The sequence below is a fragment of the Pristiophorus japonicus genome, chromosome 15 (assembly GCF_044704955.1).
Source record: "Pristiophorus japonicus isolate sPriJap1 chromosome 15, sPriJap1.hap1, whole genome shotgun sequence".
Lineage (NCBI taxonomy): Eukaryota > Metazoa > Chordata > Chondrichthyes > Pristiophoridae > Pristiophorus > Pristiophorus japonicus.
In genome coordinates this window covers 87,026,397-87,051,199 of record NC_091991.1, presented here as the reverse complement: position 1 = coordinate 87,051,199, position 24,803 = coordinate 87,026,397, and the positions used below count along the sequence as shown (strand labels likewise).

Sequence of the window (24,803 nt, the reverse complement as noted above, 5' to 3'; positions counted from 1 at the left end):
ATAAAATGCATATTCAGTCCTCCTACTGAAGATAGGAGAATTGTGTCGCAGCTTGTGATACATTCCAATAATCTAGAGCCAGTGTTCTCTGTTCAACCCCTGGGTCTTGGTATTGTTCACTGAGATATTCAGTACATTAGGGACCACTTATAGGAGTGGTCAGCGATGCTGAACCTCAGCACAACATGTACAAATCTAGTAGCATAACATTGATACCTCCTGGGCCACAGGTCCATGGGTACTAGCCGGGGGTTTGTTCCTCACTCAAGTGGCATGTGGATCTGTGACAATGAGTGTTGGTAGGCGATTCGATTTTGACGACATCACAGCCAACCCAGTTATTGCAGGATCTCTACACATGTCCACAAGCTAAAGTGGCCAGAAGTAGAAACCCTGGGTTGTAATCCTCCCCCACCTTCCCCCTCCATCACCCAGGGGCACTGAGACAAAATCTAGCCTACAGCTTTGTGTTACTAAACGTTGTTGCTTAAATGCATATGTTTAAAATTCAGGACTTTTATTCAGAGCCTCCCTCCGAACTTGAATAAATGTACAATCTTTCAGAGTTTTCACTGTTTATATTAACTTTTCTTTTGCTGTTTTCCTCTAAAGAGTTCTAAGAATAAGACAAATGAAGGAAAGGCAGGTGGTATAACTGTTTAGAATATAAAATATAAAGATTAAACAATGCCAAGTTTCCAAGTGGGAAGTTTCATTAATCACACATGTAACATGCTGCATTAATCAGTAGCCTATAGCGTGTTATTCAGGAAAGTTACCGGGGAAAAGTTTACCCGTCTTCACTTCACCTTGTTTTGATTTTATACACAAAAGAATCACTGACTGTCATTGCACCTAATGGGGGGAATTCCTCAGTCATTCCCCATCAATACGAAGGGGTGAAGTGCTGAATGCTCATTGTAGATTGCTTGTTTTCACATTCCCCCAGCAGTTTGTCGTTGGAACATAAGAAATAGGAGCAGGAGTAGGACATTCGGCCCCTCGAGCCTGCTCTGCCATTCAATAAGATCATGGCTGATCTGATCATGGACTCAGCTTCACTTCCCTGCCCGCTCCCCATAACCCTTGTGCTGACTTTAGATTGATTCATCCACTGACTGCTCAGGTGTGACTTGTAGTTTCATGAACTTGTGCAGTGAGTCAGTCAGGTTGATGTCGACTTTGCACATGAATCGTGGCACCTGCTACACACAAGAATGGCAGACCTAGAGCACGCATTGTTTTATAACAGGTGCGTTGTTTTATAACAGGTGTGTTATGCCTAGTTTATTGCGCCATAAATCATTCTCAGGACCACTAATTTACAATGATTTGATTCGTCAAATTTAATCTGAGTTATTCTGGAATTTTCCACAATTCTATTCAAGTGTCCATGTAAAATTTAAATCTGTTGCCTTAATTTTTTAAATGATAATATATCCCTTTACATCTGTACTAAGTTTTGTGTGAGCTGTGACTCAGTGGGTAGCACTCTCACCTCTGAATCAAAAGGTTGTGGGTTCAAGTCCCACTCCAGGGACTTGAGCACGAAAATCTAGGCTGACACTCCAGTGCAGTGCTGAAGGAGTGCTGCAATGTCGGAGGTGCTGTCTTTCGGATGAGCTGTAAAAACAAGGCCCCATCTGTTCTCTCAGGTGGACATAAAAGATTCCCTGGCACCGAGTTATCCCCGGTGTCCTGGCTAATATTTATCCCTCAATCAACATAACGAAAGCAGATTATCTGGTCATTATCACATTGCTGTTTGTGGGAGCTTGCTGTGCGCAAGTTGGCTGCTGCATTTCCCACATTACAACAGTGACTACACTCCAAAAGTACTTAATTGGCTGTAAAGCGCTTTGAGACTTCCAGTGGTCGTGAAAGACGCTATATAAATGCAAGTCTTTCTTTACTCAGGTTTATCTCTTACTTTTGAGGCTCAGGATAGACAACGAAATGGTAGGCAACAGGTACCAGGCTGCAGGTAGAAAGATACCTGTCATTTAGCGGCTCTGAGGTGAGTGGGGATGTTTATCAGCACTGGGGAAGTCCTACATTGGCAATACATTCAGCCTTATATCCACACACATTTTGGGGTGAAGCTTGCCAGCGACAATTGCTGGCATTTAATTCACTTGACTCAGAAGAGAAAGACCCTTTCTTACATTTGGAGCCAAAATCTACAGGGTGGAGACTTGTAGTTAAAGCACATGGGATTGGGGGTAGTGTGCTGACATGGATTGAGAACTGGTTGTCAGACAGGAAGCAAAGAGTAGGAGTAAATGGGGACTTTTCAGAATGGCAGGCAGTGACTAGTGAGGTACCGCAAGGTTCTGTGCTGGGGCCCCAGCTGTTTACACTGTACATTAATGATTTAGACGAGGGGATTAAATGTAGTGTCTCCAAATTTGCGGATGACACTAAGTTGGGTGGCAGTGTGAGCTGCGAGGAGGATGCTATGAGGCTGCAGAGCAACTTGGATAGGTTAGGTGAGTGGGCAAATGCATGGCAGATGAAGTATAATGTGGATAAATGTGAGATTATCCACTTTGGTGGTAAAAACAGAGAGACAGACTATTATCTGAATGGTGACAGATTAGGAAAAGGGGAGGTGCAAAGAGACCTGGGTGTCATGGTACATCAGTCATTGAAGGTTGGCATGCAGGTGCAGCAGGCGGTTAAGAAAGCAAATGGCATGTTGGCCTTCATAGCGAGGGGATTTGAGTACAGGGGCAGGGAGGTGTTGCTACAGTTGTACAGGGCCTTGCTGAGGCCACACCTGGAGTATTGTGTACAGTTTTGGTCTCCTAACCTGAGGAAGGACATTCTTGCTATTGAGGGAGTGCAGCGAAGGTTCGCCAGACTGATTCCCGGGATGGCGGGACTGACCTATCAAGAAAGACTGGATCAACTGGGCTTGTATTCACTGGAGTTCAGAAGAATGAGAGGGGACCTCATAGAAATGTTTAAAATTCTGACGGGGTTAGACAGGTTAGATGCAGGAAGAATGTTCCCAATGTTGGGGAAGTCCAGAACCAGGGGACACAGTCTAAGGATAAGGGGTAAGCCATTTAGGACCGAGATGAGAAGGAACTTCTTCACCCAGAGAGTGGTGAACCTGTGGAATTCTCTACCACAGAAAGTTGTTGAGGCCAATTCACTAAATATATTCAAAAAGGAGTTAGATGAAGTCCTTACTACTAGGGGGATCAAGGGGTATGGTGAGAAAGCAGGAAAGGGGTACTGAAGTTGCATGTTCAGCCATGAACTCATTGAATGGCGGTGCAGGCTAGAAGGGCCGAATGGCCTACTCCTGCACCTATTTTCTATGTTTCTATGTAGTGATCGACTGCTGTAGCAGCCAGTCACGCGGAATCCAGGCATTTACTGAGAGAGAGAAAACAGTCATCAAAGCCCAAACTAATAATTCAAATTCTTTTATCTGATAAAACAAGCAAATACTGTTGCAGTCTGAACAGAAATATTCTACAGGGAGTCATTGCTTTGGATTGAAAGATCTAATAAATTCTCAGGCGTTCGTCACCCATTGTTTTCCTTCTCTCTGTGAGACAGGCTGTGTCCTTGAAGTAAAATTAATCAGTTCATAATCGCTTTAAGTGGTTCATAATCCTGTAACTGTGAGCTTAGCTGAAAGAAAAATGAAAATATTCTTCTACAGTTTGTTTTCAAACCATTTGGGGAAAACAAAAACTGAGATAATTCTGTTAAACCATGAAGTAAGGCAGCCGTGAAAAAGGAATTCAACTTGTGCATTCTGGGAATTCTGCACAGGCTCCATCTGCAACACCTCCTCGCAGTTCAGACTGAAAGCTTTCAATTTCAAGGCTTTGTAAGATGCTGAGTCCTTCAAGTAAAAACATTCCTAAAACTATTCGAAGATACAGAAGGCAGTTTTAATCATTGTGAAATAACTTTTTTTTATGTCTTTATCATTTTATAAACTTAATTTTGGAGATTAGAAATTTCAGTTACTGAAATATAAATGTGCATTGTTATTGAATCAACATTAAATTATGAATTTGGTTTAAGCTCAGATAGACGAAGGGTCGTCGACCCAAATCGTTAACCCTGCTTTCTCTCCACAGATGCTGGCTGATCCTCTGAGATTTCCAGCATTCTCACTCTCTCTCTGTGTCCTTTTTCTTTTTGTCCAATTTCTCTGTGCTTTCTTTCTCTTTCTTCTTTCTCTCTGTCCTTTCCCTCTCTTTCTCTTTCTCTGTCCTTTCTCTCTTTCTCTCTCCTCTCCAAGTGGAAATCAACCATACTGCCCTTTCCAGCCGCAGAAATTCCGGGACTGGGGGTCGGGGTGGGGGGTGAAATGGAGGGGGGCGGGGGGGTTGGCCTATTTTTGGCAATATTCTCACTTCCTCTCCTAAAGATGTTGAGGGAGAATAATTTGAATAAAATGAATCCATGGGGCGGAGAATAGAGGGTTGTATAATTCGGAGCGGCAGTGTTTGGGGGCGGGGGTGTTTTTGGAGCAGGGCGGTGACATGAGCGGTGCGCTGAGCATGACAGCACAACATTTATGACATCAGCGTGATGCGGACGTGCCTTGTCACGCTGACGTGTCACAACGTCCCTCCGCTTCACTTAAAGGGGAGGGCCACTGCAAACTCTGCAGCCACTTTAGTGGCGCCCACTGGGCAACCAGGGAGGGCTTCGGCCGGGCCAGCGGTCTGACACCCAAGAGGGGGTGCCAGGCTGTCTGTTGGCAGCCCGGCCAAACCCGTGGCCACCATTGACGGGCTGACTTCCGAGATGGCCGACCACTAAAATAAAATGGCGGCCGCGGTGGTGCGTCCTACCCTTCAAGGGCAGACGCGCCGCCCAGCCACTGGCAGCTTCCTGCAGCGAAAAGCTGTCGGGGGTACCCGACCGGCGGCCCCTCCGCTCCCGCAGGGCAGTTTCCCTCGCCGGATGGAAAAGGGTTGGCACGTACCTAACGGGGCAGGAACACGGGCAGGGTTGAAACCCATTTCCGCTGCCCCCGACCCGGGGCAATTTCAGTTGGGTCGGCCCATCCGCCTGCCCAAAGTCAAAAAAGCTTTACCGCTCCAATACCGCCTCGTAATGGATCTTAAAGAGAGGGGTAATTTCTGCCCCGTTGCCTCTTCTCACTGGAGTACAATCCCCTGTCTGATGGCCATACGTGGCCACTATTTATGGGTGAGCTTTGACAATGATCATCAGTCAGCTAGTCAGACTTTGGAGGGGGACACCTAGCCGAGCCCATCCTGCCCTCGTCCAGCACGCATCATCCTCAACTATCTCAGAAGAGCTCGCTGGAATGTGGCTAGGGGCAGGAACCTGGGCTGATTTTCTCCAACCAAATCCAGCGGCACTGAGGCCAATTGTAGCACCTGAACTGCTGCCCTGGCTGAGACCAGCTAGCTCAGCACAGGCCAGAGATAAACCAGGGCCAGCATAGGCTGGGTAAACTGAGCCATCGGGACAGCCCTCTGTAGTACATCTAACAGATGTTTCCTGTAGGACTGAATGGTGCTAGACAGAGGACTATAAATTCTAGCAGAAATTCTGTAATATACTACAGGGCTATTTATCACAATTGTAATGAAGTCTGCACTTGGAAGGGAATTGTTTGTATTTGGATGGATTTATGTGCAAGGTAGAAATGTAAAAATTCCTTAATTCAGCAGGAATTTAATGAGAGGAGAGAGACAGCGAGCATGTATCAAACCGCAGTCCCAGTGGGGGTTGCTTCATGAGCTGCAGATGTCCAATAGTCATTTCAGCACTATCTGTGGCTGTAGACTGGCATAAATGAATCACTTGGGGATTTCTGTGTTTATATTAATGATAAAAGCAGCAGAGAGGAGAATCCTCAGAGCGATGGCCTTTAACCCCCGCCAGTTTGGAATGGACCATTAACCCCCACTTTCAGATCAAAAGGAGGCCTATCCCATCCAGCTGACTATTTGAGCCACTGAGAGTGTTACAGACCCAGTGGAAGTGGTTTTGTAGATAAGGTGGTTTCCCTCGCTGCCAATCTAAACCCGGTTATATCGCAGGGCCGCATCAGGCAACAACAAAATGGCTGCACATGCGCGAATTACAGCCTGTTTTTTGGCTATGAAGTTGCCAATGGCTTGTCAGAACTTGGTAATGTTTATGCTGGCCTCACTTAGAGTGCAGAATTATCACTGACATGTGTTGGCCACTACCTAGGGGTCAGATAAAACATGTGGCATTGGAAACAGAACAAAAATCAGGTTGGTGCAAAGCACTTTTGAGGCTGGGCTGAAGGACCATTGGAACAGAGAGCAGTGATCTTTAACCTGCAGCCATGTACCAAAGGATGTTGACTCCATCTGAGCTTACACCAAGCCAATCATATTTACTGCTGATTCAACAACAAATTGCATTTCCATGGTGCCTTTAACATAGAGAAGGTAATGCCTAGGCGTTTCACAGGGCCACAGAGCATGACATCCCGTCAAAGCAGCTACACGTTGACATTTCATCTCTTGGTCTGGTTGAATAAAAATATTAAAAGCACCAGGTTAAATAAAAAGAGAAAGGGCTAAAAATTCATCTACTTACCGCCATTCCGTAGCACCATAAAATGGCAACGGCTGCTCTTTCGCCAGCTGATGGCGGGTCCCGCACGACCGCCATATTTGTGTCCCCCTTTGCACTGCTTAAAGTCACAAACACGGTCTTCGACCCTAGCGCTGAATTCAGCGCTGGATCCTAAGCATGCCAGGTTAACCTGATGTGCAAGCAGGCTGACAGTCACGTTGTTTTAACCCCTTAAGAGGACACACGCATCGTTAGGTAATTTTAAATTTAAGGGTTTGGACTGTTTTTTAAAAAAACATTTATTGAAGTGGTGGCTTGCTGCAATAGATGTGAAAAGTGCAGGAAGTGCTGCTGGATGTTTGCAAGGGTTCGGATGGTAAATGAAGGCCTTTGAGAAGACAGAACATGCTGTGAATACTCAGCAGGCTGCGCAACATCTGTGGAGAGAAAAACAGACTTCACGTCTCAGATCGAGATGCTGCCTGACCAACTGAGTATTTTCAGCATTTTATGCTGTATTTTCACATTTACAGCATCCACTTGCAGAAGGAAGAGGAAGACGCCCAAGAGGAAGCCGAAGAGGGGGAAGCAGATGGAAGGATGCATCCCAGACAGCCCCTTTGTGGCCAGAATATCTGGGATGGAATCATCCGTCTGCGTCCCAGTGACTACAACCCCAATTCCCCTTTCAATATTAGTCCCATACTTTACCTCATCTGTTACTGATCTTCACATAGAAACATAGAAAATAGGTGCAGGAGCAGGCCATTCAGCCCTTCTAGCCTGCACCGCCATTCAATGAGTTCATGGCTGAACATGAAACATGAACATGAAACTTCAGTACCCCCTTCCTGCTTTCTCGCCATAACCCTTGATCCCCCGAGTAGTAAGGACTTCATCTAACTCCCTTTTGAATATATTTAGTGAATTGGCCTCAACTACTTTCTGTGGTAGAGAATTCCACAGGTTCACCACTCTCTGGGTGAAGAAGTTTCTCCTCATCTCGGTCCTAAATGGCTTACCCCTTATCCTCAGACTGTGACCCCAGCAATGCCACCAGGACGGCGTTGTACGCAAGGTAAGTGCTGCGCCACCAATCTCCAGCTGCCCCCAGACCAATTTTGCTCCATTAGCGTTGTGGCCATTTTCAGCAGCCATTATCTTTGCTGGTGAACACACATATCTCCCCCAGAGTTTTTAGCAGATGGAAAATCTGGAAGACAGACAAGCTTATCCAAGCTGGGTCTTGAATCTTGCTTCAAGTGCCAAGTCTAAAACCCGCTGCTCATTACATGATCCTCAGACAGAATCCAAGGATGAGTAAAGAGAGGTAGAATCTGTTTCTAACATCCATTCTGACCAAAGTATCCCTTGTCCGAAGACTTACTGAGTGGTGTGCCACTGCTCTGTGGATAGGACATAGTTACTGTGATCAAGGGCCCCTTGTGTCAGGATGGCCAGCACTTGTATCACCCCATCATCTTCTTGGCACCAATTCAATCTCGTCAACGAAGAACAGTTCAGCTCCTGAGCACTTTTATTATTATTCATAAAGACCAAAGCGGACCTCTTTCTCCGCTCCTAACAGTCTGCTCCTGAACTGAAACATTGCTTGTTCCATGCATTTTGTTTCTGACATTGGGAACCTTGCTGGCTCCCATCATCCACTCCCGAAAGTGCTAGTGCGCTAATATAACAGGAGTGGATGTACACCTCATCACATTGTGCATCACCATATTTGCCAACAGGTCATTCAAAATCAAATAACAGAACGTCCATCAAAATGCAGCTCAAGCAACTGAATGGAGACCAGTCACTGTGTTGTCACATTTGAACTGTGCTGGGGCAAAAAAAATGGTACAGCTGTATAGAATAGCTACTGGAGGAAGGGGGCTACTGAAGAAAGCTTTGTTCTATTTGCCACTGTTGGGGAACCTCAGTGCTCTACCAAACTTGTATCTGGCCAAGGATGTAATAGCTGCAGTCCTGTTAGAAAGACTATAGAGGCCAGATCTTGCTTCTGGACATAGTAAAGTCTAAAATATGCAGATCAGCTGACTGGTTAAGGATGCCATCCTCCATGACACAGTACCCCTTCTACAACAATCAGAGAGGTGTGCCTGAATCGGAGACTTCTACTGGCCATGGCTGGAGTGCTATTGCAACAATTGGTTGTTGCTTAAACTATATTTGTCAGGAAATCAAGAGTTGCTGCAATTGCACCTTTAAAAAAAATATTTGTTCCAAGATGTGGGCATCGCTGGCAAGGTCGGCATTTATTACCCGTCCCTAATTGTTCATGAGAAGGTGGTGGTGAGCCGCCTTCTTGAACCGCTGCAGTCCGTGCTCCCACAGTGCTGTTAGGGAGGGAGTCCCAGGATTTTGACCCAGCGACGATGAAGGAATGGCGATATACTTCCAAGTCAGGTGTGTAACTTGGAGGTGATGGTGTTCCCGTGCGCCTGCTGCTCTTATCCTCCTAGGCTGTGGAGGTCACGGGTTTGGGAGGTGCTGCCGAAGAAGCCGAGGTGAGTTGCTGCAGTGTATCTTATAGATGGTGCACACTGCAGCCACGGTGCGCCGGTGGTGGAGGGAGTGAATGTTTACGGTGGTGGATGGGGTGCCAATCAAGCGGGCTGCTTTGTCCTGGATGGCCCGTCGAGCTTCTTGGGTGCTGCTGGAGCTGCACTCATCCAGGCAAGTGGAGAGTATTCCAGGTCTTGTGCATTGCAGACTTTAATATTCCATATCTGCACTCTTTCACAATTAGTCTCTCGCAGGGAAGAGCAGTGAGATTGATCCCTCGTGACAGCACCGAGTCAGGAGGATAGAATGGAAAAACTTGGCATTTTCAGCCTTGAAAGGACATTTCTAAAAGGTGACCTTGCAGAAATATAGTAAGCAAAGAAAAAAGGTACATGTGTAGCATTTGGTTTTTTTAAATTAAACTGGCACTAGGGAAAGGAGCATAGATTCAAACAAGCAAAGGCAAATTGAGATCCAAGATCACACATGGATTGATCAATATTTTGAATGAGCTTCAGTGTAAAGCAATAGAAACAAAAACCCTGGACTCATTCAAGGACCAATTAGACATTGTGAGGGGGAAGCTATATATTTTCTTTCTTTAAATAGAGGCAAAAGTAGAGAAGCAAGGAAGTGATATTAAACCTTTACAAATCACTGGTTGGGCTTCAGCTGAGTATTGGGTCCCAATTGTATCAATTTCAAAGCTTTGGCGACGGTGCCGAGGAGATTTACGAGAATTGTATCAGGGATGAGAGACTTCAGTTATGTGGAGAGACGGCAGAAGCTGGGTTTGTGCTCCTTAGAACAGGGAAGGTTCAGGGTGGACTTAATAGACGTGTTCAAACACACAGCTAGTCCACGCTGTACTAAACCTTGTACTGCTTGTGTTTGACATTCAAGGAGGTCATTCTAACCTTTCCCGCCCAGCGAGCGAGGTTAAAATTGCCCCCACGGTTTTTTTATAAGTGTTCCGCGTCCCGCGGTTTTGATGAGGGAGTATTGGCCTTTTCAGGTTTCAAGAGGTATCTGGTATGTGATCTTATGACGGTAATGTTAACATTATGGAAAAGGTAATGACCTTCGATTGAATTGGAAGATTAGGATTGTGAGCCACAGGCTCAAACTAGTAAAAGAAAATCTCGGACCGATATTTGGAAGTTCTTCTTCACGCAAAGAACATTCCACACTTGGGAGTGGACTCCCGGATCAAGCTCCTCAAATTCTGCCCTCTTGAGCATCCCTGATTATAATCCCTCAATCATTGGTGACCATGCCTTCAGCTGCCTGGGCCCTAAGCTCTGGAACTCCCTCCCAAAACCTCTCCGCCTCTCTACCTCTCTTTCTTCCTTTAAGACGCTCCTTAAAACTTATCTCTTTGACCAAGCTTTGGTCATCTGCGCTAATTTCTTCTTATGTGGCTCAGTGTCAAATTTTTGTCTTACAACATTCCTGTGAACCATCTTTACTACTTTAAAGGCACTATATAAATACAAGTTGTTGTTGTAATGAAGGCAAAACCTTGGAATTATTGAAGAAGCTGCAATAGGGGAATGTTAGGCTCTTCTTGGGTGGATCAACTAAAATGGATTAGAAGGCCTGCCTCATCCATAAATATTGGGTGAAGAACAAAATTCAAGTGGATCAACAAATAGGAAGCAGGAGTGAGTGGTGCTGAGGAGAATGGGACCCCTCTTGTTTCTTATTTACATGAATGTCCCGGATGGAGAAGCGAATTCTGAACTTGTCAGGTTAGCTGATGAGAGCTGAAGATGAGGTTGCAGGGCCAGGGTTGAGAAGGACAAGTTGAAGGTAGATACCAGGAAGTATCTCGTTGCACAGACGGAGATCCCCTGGGTTTGCAACAACAAATAGGCCCCTGGATTCATTTGGCACGGCAATGGGAAGATGGATGCGTTGGTCTCCTATGTCCGGGGATTTATGGTCAGAAGACAGACAGGTTGGATTGATCCATAAAACAACGAGACTGGCTTATTGGGCCTAATGATCTCATCCTATTTCCGGAAAAGACTTCTGTTTTTATCTGACTGAGAATACCAAGACCTTGAAATGAGGGCTGCTCAAATATTGGCATGGACACACGCAATGGGATAGATGTTGAGTCCTCCTGCAATCTCTGTGACCACCACAATGGCCCCTTTAAAATGTGAATCAGGATCCAATGACATACCATTGCAGGACAGCGTTTCACCCATGATCAGCGGACAGTACAGCCCAAGACCAGCAAGCTTGTGATCATTAACGTTGGTCTCGTATTCCCCCGGGGATGCCGACTGTTCTAACATGGATGGTGTGGCCTCTCTCCCTGGTCACCTCACAGTAGCAAAGGGACTTCCCCATGAACCCGTTAACAAACCGAGGACACCTTTCAGAGTTACAGAACACAGCTGAGCACTGCAGCTCGCCCACAAACAGGCCAATGATCCAAGTCAAGCATCACGGTAGTACAAAATCCTAAGTATGGGACCGAGTAAACTTCCTGTGAGGGGCCTAGATTGAGTGGATAGGACGGACCTATTTTCCTTAGACGGGTCAACAACCAGGGAGCATAGATTTAAAGTAATTGGTAGGAGGTTTAGAGGGGATTTGAAGTGAAATGTTTTCACCCAGAGAGTGGTGGCGGTCTGGGAACTCACTGTCTGAAAGGATGGTAGTGGCAGAAACCCTCACCACATTAAAAAAAGTACCTGGATGTGCACTTGAAGTGCCGTAACCTACAGGGCTACCAAGCAAGAGCTGGAGTGTGGGATTAGGCTGGGTAGCTCTTTGTCGGCCGGCGTGGACACGATGGGATGAAATGGCCTCCTTCCATGCGGTAAATTTCTATGATTCTAAGTGTCTTCAGGGCCTAGTGAGGTAACACTCTCGCCTCTGAGTCAGAAGTTTGTAGGTTCAAGTCCCACTCCAGACACTGAAGCACGTGAACTAGGCTGGCACTTCAGTGCAGTACTGTGGGAGTGCTCCATTGTCGGTGGTGAGACTTTAAGCTGCCTGTCTGTGCGCAGTTTTGGGCTTCATACTACAGGGAGTATGTTGAGGTACGAGGCAGGGTACAGGCAGATTCAATAGAATGCTGCCGAGTGTGAGGGAATACAGATACAATCCCCAAGGGGTGTCAACCTGATGTTCCCGCTATACGCGATGGCCGTTGTAATCAAAAAATATAAAAAGGAGTACTTTACAGACATGAGACGCAACAGGCTGGCAGGAAGGCCTCACAGGAGGCCGGGGGTGACTGAAGGTGGCAGTTACCCCCACCCCACCTGCCTCCTGTAGTCGGTAACTGTGCAACCAGCTGATCGAAGCTGCCAGAAGCTGTTCGCACTGTTAACAATCACCAGGGGCAGTGGGAAGGTGGAGACTTCAATCAGCTGACATACTTAACGTGAGATCAGGTCAATCTCTGCTACAATGTGCTGAATTTTAAGGAGGAAGGCTGGTTGGGGCCGGAATGGGGCGGGGGGGCTGGTTGGGGCAGGGATGGGGGGGCTGCTGGTTGGGGCAGGGATGTCGGGGGATGGGGTTGGGGCGGGGATTGGGGGAGCTGGTTGGGGCGGGGGTGAGTGGGCTGGTTGAGGCGGGGGTGGGGGGGATGAGAATGGGGGGTGGTGGTCAGCCCCAAGGCGGTTGGGACACCCAGGAGGCCGGGTTACCCACAGGCCCATGCCGGCATTAATGGCAGAGGTCTGGGTTTGCCGCTCACAGCCAAGCAGATTGAGAGGCTGGCTGGCTGCGGGTGAGTAGGCCTGCAGCACTCGACCACACAAAAAGAGGGCTGAAGGGTTTGCAGAGGGGGCCGGGCTGTTGAAGGGATCGGATGGATGGTGGGGGGGGGGGGAGTAGGGCAGAGGATCAGCATGCCCCAGCCACAAGAATACCTTCCGTTTTTTGCACGGTAAGGGTTTGTTGATGTCAGTTGTGATAACCTCGTGCAGCATTCCACAGCTGCAAAGTTTGGTCAAAAGGTCAGACTGGAAGTTAATAAGCTGAAGAAAAGAAAAGGATGTGGAAAGTATTGGCGCGGCTTCACACGGTCATGGGAGGAGGCAGCGGGGATTCAGGTGAACTCCTGAATGAGTTTGCGATGATCCTTTGGACCCAGGCCCTCGTGGCACAATCTTTTTAAATTAACATTTTAGACGATTATTGACTCGCACCAGCTGCCAGAAACGGCCAGCCTGCTAAAATGTTGTGCCTCAGCTAATGAGGAGAAGTTCACGGATTCAATAATAGCTCAGTACGACGAGAGCTTACAAAACAAATGAACCAGCCAAACGGTGGCGGCAGATTAAATTCCCCCCACTGCCGTACATTGATCTCAGTCGAGTTTCTACAGGGTTCAATAGTCACAGAGAGTTTCATTTTTAATGACTTCTATTATATTTTTCGGATTCAGGCAGTGCCGTTTGTTTTCTTACAAATTATTCTGGCAGCATCCCCGGCATATGACAGGTTGAAATGATGAGTTAAATAGGTTTGAATAAACCGAAGAGAAGATTGCAGCAGGACTGAATTATGTTGACTGTAGCAAAGATGAGCAAATACATTTTGAATCATCACTTGATCCCACTAGCGAAATTCTTGACGAGCTTTTTCTGACAAGTTACATTCTGAATGATTTATATTCTGTAGGATTGGTAATCACACCAAATGATGCGCAGATGGGGCTGTTGTTCTATCAGCGATCAGCCCTGTTGATAAAATAAACAATGAACATGACATTTAATGCACAACAAAGGTTAGTGGCAGCAAACAAAGTCTTGTCAGCAATAACTTAATGTCAGCGAGCTAGCTGGCAAATAGCGGCTGTTTGTGGGATCTTGCTGTGTGCAGAGCGGCCCCTGCGCTTGGCTAGAAAACACTTGCCGTTGGAATTGTAATTCATTGTATGTGAAGCTTCTCTCAGATGTGACAAGGCATTGCATAAATACCAATCTTTCTTTCTTCAAAGGCTTTTATATCACGAATAGCTGCACACATAGCAACAACCACTTGCGCTGATATAGCGCTGTTAATGTAGAAAAAGGTGCCACGGTGCTTCATAGGAGTATAATCAGACCAACATTGAGACTGAGCCGCAAAAAACAAGTTCAAGGAAATCACAGTGACCATGAAAGAAAGAAAGAACAACTTGCATTTATATAGCGCCTTTCACGACCACCGGACATCTCAAAGCGCTTTACAGCCAATGAAGTACTTTTGGAGTGTAGTCACTGTTGTAATGCGGGAAACACTGCAGCCAATTTGCACACAAAGCAAGCTCCCACAAACAGCAATGTGATAATGACCAGATAATCTGTTTTTTTTTGTTATATTGATTGAGGGATAAATATTGGCCAGGACACTGGAGATAACTCCTCTGCTCTTCTTCAAAATAATGCCATGGGGTCTTTTACGTCCATTTGAGACACAGTTTAATGTCTCATCCAAAAGATGGCAGCTCTGACAGTGCAGCACTCCCTCAGCACTGCACTGGAGTGTCAGCCTAGATGTTTTGTGCTCAAGTCCCTAGAGTGGGTCTTGAACCCACAACCTTCTGACTCGGAGGTGAGAGTGCGACCCACTGAGCCACGGCTGACACAGGTACAAATAGAAGTCCCACCTACATTCTGTACGCAGTGATATTAGCCACTGCAGGAACATAAGAAATTAGATATTCCACAATAACATGATCAAACTTAACCATAAAATATATTTTGTGTCTTTGTGTTCCTTCATTCTAACACTTTCACTGAAGGCCTACGCCTCTCTCAAGGGTCTGGTTTTGCTCTTGATATTTTTACCCAGAACTAGAAAGAAAGACTTGCATTTCTATAGCGCTTTGAACAACCTCAGGACATTCCAAAGTGCTTAACAGCCAATAAAGTACTTTTGAAGTATAGTCACTGTTGTAATTTAGGAAACACTTTTGGAAGGATGTCAAGGCCTTGGAGAGGGTGCAGAGGAGACATGCAAGATTGGTGCCCGGGCTGAAAGCTTTCAGTTATGAGGAACGACTGGAGAAACTGGGGTGTTTTTTCTTGGAGCAGAGAAGGTTAAGGGAAGAGATGTTCAAAATCATGAAGGGTTTTGAAAGAGTAAATAAGGACCAACTGTTTCCTGTGGCAGAAGGGTCAGTAACCAGAGGACACAGACTTGGGGGGGTGACATGAGAAAAATAAATTATGCAGCAAGTTATGATAATCTGGAATGCACGGCCTGAAAGGGTGGTGGAAGCAGATTCAATAGTAACAAACTTTAAAAAAAGAATTAGATAAATACTTGAAGTGGAAAAAAATTGCAAAGCTCTGGGGAAAAAAGCAGGGGAGTGGGACTAATTGGATAGTTTTTTTACAGGCATGATGGGCCAAATGGCAGCCTTCTGTACAGTATCATTCTATGATTCTATGGCAATTAATTAGTGCAAATCAAACCCCCACAAACAACAATGAAATAAATAGCCAGATCATCTCTTTTAGTGATTTTGGTAGAGGGATAAATATTGTCCAAGACACCAGGGATAACTCTTCTGCTGTTCTTCGAATGGCGCTATGGGATCTTTTACATGCACCTGAGAGGGCAGACAGGGCTTTGGTTTAACGTCTCATCTGAAAGACGGCACCCCTGCCAGGGCAGCACTCCCTTAGCACTACACTGGAGTGTCAGCCTGGATTATGTGCTCAAGTCCCTAAGTGGAATTCAAACCCACAACCTGCTGACTCAGAGACAAGAGTGCTACCCACTGATCCTCGGCTGACACACACAACTATGGCTGTTAGCTGTAAGCAGATCCTGGGGAACCATAACTAGGAGCCATAAATAAAAGAGAGTCACTAATAAATCCAATGGGGAATTCAGGAGAAACTTTTTTTAATCCAGGGAGAGGTTAGAATGTGGAACTCACTACCACAGGGAGTAGTTGAGGCAAATAGCGTAGATGCATTTAATGGGAAGCTAGATAAACACAGGAGGGGGAAAGGAATGGAAGGATTGTTGATGGGGTGAAATGCAGTAGGGTGGGAGGAGGCTTGAGTGGAGTATAAACATCAGCATAGACCAGTTGGGCTAAATGGCCTGTTTCGGTGCTATACAATACTTATTTGTGATCTTAACACGGGCATTGGTAGCCTTTATCAGCCCAATCAAAGAATTTTACTCCACAGCCTCCAACACTCTGTTTATCCATCATTAAAACTATTTTTGAATAAAAGGTAGAGAATGAATTTCAAAAGCTTTATTCAGGCAAAATTAACATTGCGTGTGTTTTTATACAGAGAGGCTGTGTGCCAAGTAGACCGATGTTTCCAACAGAGCTGAATACACACTTGTGACTGCTTTCATTTATCTTTCAATTATTTTTTCCCAGTAGAAAGTCAAATTGTGTCTTTGTGTATAATATTATTTCAGTTTGTACACTGTTGAATATGATTTCATCACAAATGGATTATGAATTTAAGTACAATTTTAACTAAGGTTTTAAAGAGAATCTATTGATGTCAGCTGGTGTTCTCCATGGCTCAGTACTAGCACTCTCGCCTCTAAGTCAATCCAGAGACATAGGCACAAAATCCAGGCTGACGCTCCAATGCAGTACCGAGGGAGTGTTGCACTGTCGGAGAGGCAGTACTGAGGGAGCGCTGCACTGTCGGAGGGGCAGTACTGAGGGAGTGCTGCACTGTCGGAGAGGCAGTACTGAGGGAGTGCTGCACTGTCGGAGGGGCAGTACTGAGGGAGCGCTGCACTGTCGCAGGGGCAGTACTGAGGGAGTGTTGCACTGTCAGAAGGGCAGTACTGAGGGAGTGTTGCACTGTCGGAGAGGCAGTACTGAGGGAGCGCTGCACTGTCAGAAGGGCAGTACTGAGGGAGTGCTGCACTGTCAGAAAAGCAGTACTGAGGGAGTGCTGCACTGTCAGAAGGGCAGTACTGAGGGAGTGTTGCACTGTCGGAGAGGCAGTACTGAGGGAGCGCTGCACTGTCAGAAGGGCAGTACTGAGGAAGTGCTGCACTGTCGGAGAGGCAGTACTGAGGGAGTGCTGCACTGTCAGAAGGGCAGTACTGAGGGAGCACTGCACTGTCGGAGGGGCAGTACTGAGGAAGTGCTGCACTGTTGGAGCGGCAGTACTGAGGGAGTGCTGCACTGTCGGAGGGGCAATACTGAGGGAGTGCTGCACTGTTGGAGGGACAGTACTGAGGGATTACTGCACTGTCAGAGGTAAAGCCAGAGATCAGCTGCCTATCCCAGCTGTCCACATCTTGTGGTCCAGTGGTGTCCCAGGTGGCCCAGAACTATCACAATCAGCTGAAGACACTTCATAAAATAATATTGCTGTGGACAGGATCCAGAATTGTTTTTTAACGGTTAATAGCAGGATGAAAATAGACACCATTTGTAGGATCAATGCAAGTAACTGGAATTTGTCTTTACATAAAAATATCAAAAATGAGATCAAGTTTGAGCTCTTCAACTTTTTCTGAGATAATAGGAACAGGAGGAGGCCATTCAGCCCCTCGAGTCTGTTCTGCCATTCTATTAGATCATGGCTGATTGGTAGCTCAACTCCATTTACTCGTCATTGCTCCACGAAAAGGGGTTCCTGCAAAGCAGCCTTTTGGGAGAGAGCGTTCCAGATTCCTGCTACCTTCGGTGTGAAAATGTGCTTCCTGATTTTACTTCGGCCTATCTCTTATTTTAAGATTGTGCCCCCATTATTCGGGACTCCCACACCAAAGGAAATTGTTTCTCTCTATCTACCCTATCAAATCCCTTTATCATTTTAAATACCTCGATTAGATCACCCCTCAACCCTCTGAACTCAAGGGAATATATGTCTAGTCTATGCAACCTGTCCTGATAATTTAACACTTGTAGTCCTGGTATAATTCCGGTGACCCTGCGCTGCACCCACTCCAAGGCCAACAGATCCTTCCTCAGGTGCAGTGCCCAGACCTGAACGCAGTTAATCCAGATAGGGTCTAACAATTGCAGCATAACTTCCTCCTCTTTGTATTCCAGCCCCCTTGAGATAAAAGCCATCATTCCATTAGCCATTTGAATTGCTTTTTGTACCACAGTGATTTCTATACCAGGACACACACATCCCTTCGCTCCTCCACAGCACCCAGTCTCTCCTCATTAAAAAAATATTCCAATTTGCCTTTCTCGGGTCCAAAGTGGATGACCTCACACTTCCCCTCATTGAACTCTCATCTGCCACAGTTTTACCCGCTTACTTAATCTGTCGATGTTCCTTTGTAACCTCCTGCGCCTATCTGCACTCACCCTGCAGTTGGTTGCTCTCCCTGAGGTGCAGGTAAGGGAGTGCAAATCGATTGCCCTGCAGTTGATTGCTTTCCCTGAGGTGCAGGTAAGGGAGTGCGAATCGATTGCCCTGCAGTTGATTGCTCTCCCTGAGGTGGGTCATTTAATTTGGCTGGGGTGACGGATGCTTCTGGCGTCCAGCGGAAGTGATGGTGAAAGATAATACAGGCCACTAAATGGGTGGGGATGTGGTGGGTTGGGATCTGGTAGGGAGGGATCCAGTGGGATATAATCTGGTGCCCATCCACCACCTTCAACATTCACTCCCTCCACTACTGGCGTACCGTGGCTGCAGTGTGTACCATCTACAAGATGCACTGCAGCAACTCGCCAAGGCTTCTTCAGCAGCACCTCCCAAACCCGTGACCTCCATCACCTAGAAGGACAAGGGCAGCAGGTGCATGGGAGCACCATCACCTCCAAGTTCCCCTCCAAGTCACACACCATCCTGACTTGGAAATATATCGCCGTTCCTTCATCGTCGCCGAGTCAAAATCCTGGAACTTCCTCCCTAACAGCACTGTGGGAGTACCTTCACCACACGGACTGCAGCGGTTCAAGAAGGCGGCTCACCACCACCTTCTCAAGGGCAATTAGGAATGGGCAATAAATGCTGGCTTTCCCACGTCCCGAAAATTTTTTAAAAAGCCTGTAATTTACCTGACAGATTAAATCTATCATATTTAGACCAGGAAGGTCGAAACATCTTCCACCTGCAATGGCTCAAATCTTTGCTGGTTCTCATGCGCAACAATTTAATTTAACTTGATTAATAGAAGCTGACCTATTCTGAGTGGGATGAATATTATGTTTCTAATGGTACATTACTCTTTTGTACACATTATTATTGGGATAACCAGTCACTGTACTGAATTGTAAGATGATTCTCGCCAGATAGAAGTTAAACCGCTTTCTTTATCTATGCAGCATGATGCCTAACTTTTATTCTTTTTCAACTAAATACTTTATAAAAAAAGAAGTGAGTAGGATCAACAGTGCAGAAGGATGCCATTCGGCCCATCACACTGACACCATTGTTTGCCCTTTAGCTGGAGCACTCTACTCTATTCCCATTTCCTTTCCCTTTCTCCATGCTCCTTTATATTATCTATCTTCAAATATTGATCCAATGCCCTTTTCAATGGTGTTCAAGGGCTGGGTTTTAGGTTTTTCTGTTTTCGGGGCGAAAATGGAGGTGGGGCGGGAAAGTTACCGGCTGGGAATAGTTTGCGTTTTGATAAGGAAGTTTGGGCATCTGGGCCCTACGTCAGGGGGCGCAGCGCTAAAGGAGGCGTTGTAACTTTTTGTGGCGCAAGGTTGGGAAACTCGCAAACTAAAGTGCCGGGCCGTGTACGTTCCGAGAGAGGCCTGGGGGGGAGCGGGAGAGGGGTCGGGGGGTGGGGGAGGAACCTTAAAAAATAAACACTCGCACTTATCTTCAGCGTATTTTGCCTTCCTCTGTGCCGCTGGCTATGCTGAAGTGCTCTGATTTCCCAGGCGGTCATTGCGGGCGCACTTCTGGGCAGACGGTGTTGCATCGAGAAGCGTTGCATACCCGGCGCAGCTCTTCCCAGCGGTGCTGCTCAGCGACGCCGCAAAACCCGACAGGAGGATCGCGACGGGGCGCTGGAGACCTCAACGCCGCCTTTCACACCGCTCCGGGGCGAAACCGCGAGCGCAAAGGACTGGAAAGGCTTTCACAAGAACCACTTGTGGTAAAGCATTCCATGTTCAAATAACCCTCTGTGTTTGGAAAAAACTCTTCTCGTTTCCCCCGTGGTTTCAGTGTTAGTTGTGGCTGAATTGGTCGCACTCTCGCCTGAGTCAGAAGTTTGTGGGTTCAAGTCCCACTCCAGAGACTGGCGCACAAAATCCAGGCTGACACTCCAGTGCAGTGCTGAGGGAGTGCTGCACTGTCGGAGATGCTATCTTTTGGATGAGATGTTAAACCGAGACCCTCTCAGGTGGACGTAAATGTTCCTGTGCAGGAGAGTTATCCCCAGTGTCCTTCCCACTATATATCCCTCAACTAACATCACCAAAAAAAGCAGATGACATGGTCATTATCACATTGCTGATGGTGGAAACTTGCTGGGTGCAGATTGGCGATTCCAACATTACAACAGTGACTACACTTCATTGGCTGTAAAGTGCTTTGGAATGTCCTGAGGTCATGAAAGGCGCTATAGAAATTCTTTCCTTTAAGAACAGAAGAATTAGGAGCAGGAGTAGGCCATGTGGCCCTTCGAGCCTGCACCACCATTCGATGAGATCATGGCTGATCATCGACCTCAACTCCACTTTCCCGCCTGATCCCCATATCCCTTGATTCCCCTAGAGCCCAAAAATCTATCCATCTCGGCCTTGAATATGCTCAATGGCTCAGCATCTACAGCCCTCTGGGGTAGAGAATTACAAAGAAGAATTACAAAGATTTTCTTTTTGGTTCTTTGAGCGATAGTCTTGAATCTTTGGCCCTTTGTTACAGAACTTGAAATCCCTCATGATTTTGAACATTTCTATTCGATCCGCCCCTCCTTATTCTCCACTTGCAAAAAGCCCCACTTTTTCAAACCGTTATACGTAACCACAGCCTGTCAATTCTGAGCCAAGTCTCCCGAACCCCTCCTTCTAATGGATTTCCCTACAACTTTGTACACTTCTGTTTAAATCCTCCCCAACAACCCAGTATAAACATACAGTTACTCGAAATCCAGCAGGTGATGACTGTGAGGATGCCACCAAGCATCAAAGCCCTGATGTTAACCTGACCCACCTGATGGGGACGAGGCAGGCTTAGCTTAGATGCCCGATGTATAACTTGCCCCATTTTACACTTTATTGACTTCAGTGGAGAGTATAATCGGGCGTCCAACCAGAATCCGCCCCAGGAGAGCGAGATTAAAATCGGGGCTCAGGCGTCTGCCTAGAGTGATGTAAATTAGACGCAAACTCCGACTAGGTTGTCCGGGGAACTGGGATCAGCGAGCTCTTACCTGAAAGGCAAGGAGAAGGTGCGGAAAATACCCACGAGACCGGCAGTTAAACTGGGTGGTCCTTACGAGACCATTCAGGAAGTCGGACACAAGCTCCCGCTGCACCGCCCGGGAATGAGAAACATATCCTTGCTGGAGTTTGATTCCGGAGGTGTGTAGTTACTAGACCTCGATACTCAACAGGTACCAGTGGCTTCCCAGACTGACACTTCACCTGGACACAGGACACAGGAACAGGCAAAGGCCATTCAGCCCCTCGAGCATGACTAATCTTATCTTAACTCCAACTATCCGCCTTGGTTCCATAACCCTTAATACCCTTGCCGAACGAAAAATCATCATTCCCAGCCTCAACAGATTTTTGGGGGAAGAGTTTTCCAGATTCCCACTACCCTTTGTGTGAAGAAGTGCTTCCTGACATCATCTTCTTAGGCAATCCCCCGGAGTCGAGGATGACTTGTTTCCACACTAAAATGAGTTGTAAAGTGACTGATGAGCCCAATGCAGGATCTACAGTCTCTGTCACAAGTGGGGCAGATGGTGGTTGAAGGGACGGGTGGGTGGGGTGCTAGGTTTGTTGTTCGCTCCTTCCGCCGTTTGCTCTTGGTTTCCGCATGCTCCCGACGAAGAGACTCGAGGTGTTCTTCTCCACTTTGAGCGGTCCTGGACCAGGGATTCCCAAAAGTCAGTGGGGATGTTACATTTTTTCAAGGAGGCTTTGAGGGTGTCCTTGAAGCGTTTTCTCTGTCCTCCTGGGACTCGCTTGCCATGCCATAGCTCGGAGTACAGTGCTTATTTTGGGAGTTTGGAACTCTCCCTCTCCCATCCTCTGCCCTCTCCAACTGGCTGAGGCTCATTGTAACGTCACCTAGCGCCCTCCTCTCCAGATGAGATCAGTGGGAAGGAACATAAGTTGAAGGGCGGAGTTAATAACCATTAGGTGATCTATGTTTTAAAAAATATATATATTCAATTAACAACGAAGAATAAGTGAGAATGGAAGCTTAGCAACAGCCAGTGCTTGGTGACGGTGCGGAGCTCCAGGCACAGTGTCAGTCGGTCAGCTCCAGTCAGTGGTGGGACAGTGAGGTGTGTACACCGCTGTGGTGGGGCAGTGAGGTGTGTACACCGCTGTGGTGGGACTGTGAGGTGTGTACACCGCTGTGGTGGGACTGTGAGGTGTTTACACCGCTGTAGTGGGACAGTGGGGTGTGTACACCGCTGTGGTGGGACTGTGAGGTGTTTACACCGCTGTAGTGGGACAGTGGGGTGTGTACACTGCTGTAGTGGGACAGTGAGGTGTGTACACTGCTGTAGTGGGACAGTAGGATGTGTACATCGCTGTGGTGGGACAGTGAGGTGTGTACACTGCTGTGGTGGGACAGTGAGGTGTGTACACTGCTGTAGTGGGACAGTGAGGTGTGTACACTGCTGTAGTAGGACAGTGAGGTGTGTACACCGCTGTGGTGGGACAGTGAGGTGTGTACACCGCTGTGGTGGGACAGTGAGGTGTGTACACTGCTGTAGTGGGACAGTGAGGTGTGTACACCGCTGTGGTGGGACAGTGAGGTGTGTACACCGCTGTGGTGGGACAGTGAGGTGTGTACACTGCTGTAGTGGGACAGTGAGGTGTGTACACTGCTGTAGTGGGACAGTGGGGTGTGTACACCGCTGTAGTGGGATGTGTACACCGCTGTAGTGGGACAGTGGGGTGTGTACACCGCTGTGGTGGGACAGTGAGGTGTGTACCACCGCCCCTCTTGGGCTAGCTTGTGGATGTGACGTCAATCATGCTTTGTTGTCCTGCAGGTGATCCACTGGAATTCTCCCAAGAAACTGCGAGTGAAGAACAAGCATGTGGAGTTCTTCCGGAACCTTTACCTGACGTTTCTGGAGTACGACGGGAATCTCCTGCGCCGCGAGCTGTTTGGCTGCCCCAGCGAGGTCGACAAGAACAGTCAGAACGTAAGTGCAGAGAAAGCCTGTTTGTGGGAGCTTGCTGTGCGTAAATTGGCTGCTGCGTATCCTATATTACAACAGTGACCACACTTCAAAAAACTTAACTTGGTTGTAAAGCGCTTTGGGATATCCTGTGGTCATGAAAGGCGATATACAAAAGCTACCCGACATCAACGGTACTGTTTGGCTGGGCGTCTTGCGACTCACTAATGGTGTATTCCTCGGTGTCAACCAGGGCTCAGTGGGCAGCACTCTCGCCTCTGAGTCCCAAGGTCGTGGGTTCAAATTCCAGTCCAGACACTTGAGTACATGATCTAGGCTAGCTCTTCAGTGCAGTGCTAAAAGAGTGCTGTCTTTCAGATGAGATTTTAAACCGAGGTCCCATCTGCCCCCTCAGACTGACGTAAAAGATCCCACGGCACTATTTTGAAGAAGAGCAGGGTGTTCTCCCCGGTGTCCTGCCAATATTTATCCTTCAATTAGCATTCGCTAAAAGAGATTATCTGGTCACTTATCTCACTGCTGTGTGTGGGAGCTTGCTGTGCGTAAATTGGATGCTGCGTATCCTACATTACAACAGTGACTACACTCCAAAAAACTACTTAACTTGGTCGTAAAGCATTTTGGGATGTCCTGTGGTCATGAGAGGCGCTATATAAATGCAGGTCTTTCTTTAGCAAGTACAGGAAAGGTGAGTGCCTCTCCAGTGAAGTGCCTGCACTGCAAAGTCAATGACAACACCCCAACTCCCAAAAATAGTCATGTCAAATCCCACCCTCATCTTGCAATTTTCCTTTATGAGTTCGCTAGTTCCTAATGAATTTAGTTGGATTTCTTTTCACAATCAATGACCAAAAAACACAATCCAGGCAAGTCGGCCTCATAGCCAAGCGGGTAACGGCACCGCCTCATGTTGTACTGGTCCAGAATGTCCCAGGTTTGATCACTGGCTTGTGCTGCATGGTCTGATCAAAGACAGGACAGCAATCGGGATACTGCAACTCTCCTTGGCTGAACGAGAGGAAAAATCCGCCTGGACTTTCAGTCCTGAGGCTTTTCCCACAACCATCGCTGGACAGGGCCTGCTGGATTTGTATCTGGTTTCTGGGTGGATTTGGGTATGATATCTGGATGGATTTGAGCCTGGTTTCTGGATGGATTTGGGCCTGGTTTCTGAGTGGATGGGGTCTGGTTTCTGAGTGGATGGGGTCTGGTTTCTGAGTGGATGGGGTCTGATTTCTGGGCGGATGGGGCCTGGTTTCTGGGTAGATTTAGGCCTGGTTACTGGGTAGATTTAGGCCTGGTTACTGGGTAGATTTAGGCCTGGTATCTGGGTGGATGAGACCTGGTAGCTGGATGGATTTGGGCCTGGTTTCTGGGTAGATTTGGGGTTGGTTTCTGGGTAGATTTAGGCCTGGTTTCTGGGTGGATGGGGCCTG

General features: G+C 47.1%; 1 protein-coding gene across 3 annotated transcripts in view; it reads left to right on the top strand.

Annotated features, from left to right (window-relative positions):
- Positions 1-24,803, top strand: part of large1 (LARGE xylosyl- and glucuronyltransferase 1) — a 781,831-nt gene that overhangs the window by 731,869 nt on the left and 25,159 nt on the right. For all 3 annotated transcript variants that reach the window (XM_070900694.1, XM_070900696.1, XM_070900695.1), the window contains one exon: positions 23,215-23,370. In XM_070900694.1, the coding sequence (XP_070756795.1) occupies positions 23,215-23,370 (156 nt within the window). The remainder of the gene's footprint in view (positions 1-23,214; positions 23,371-24,803) is intronic.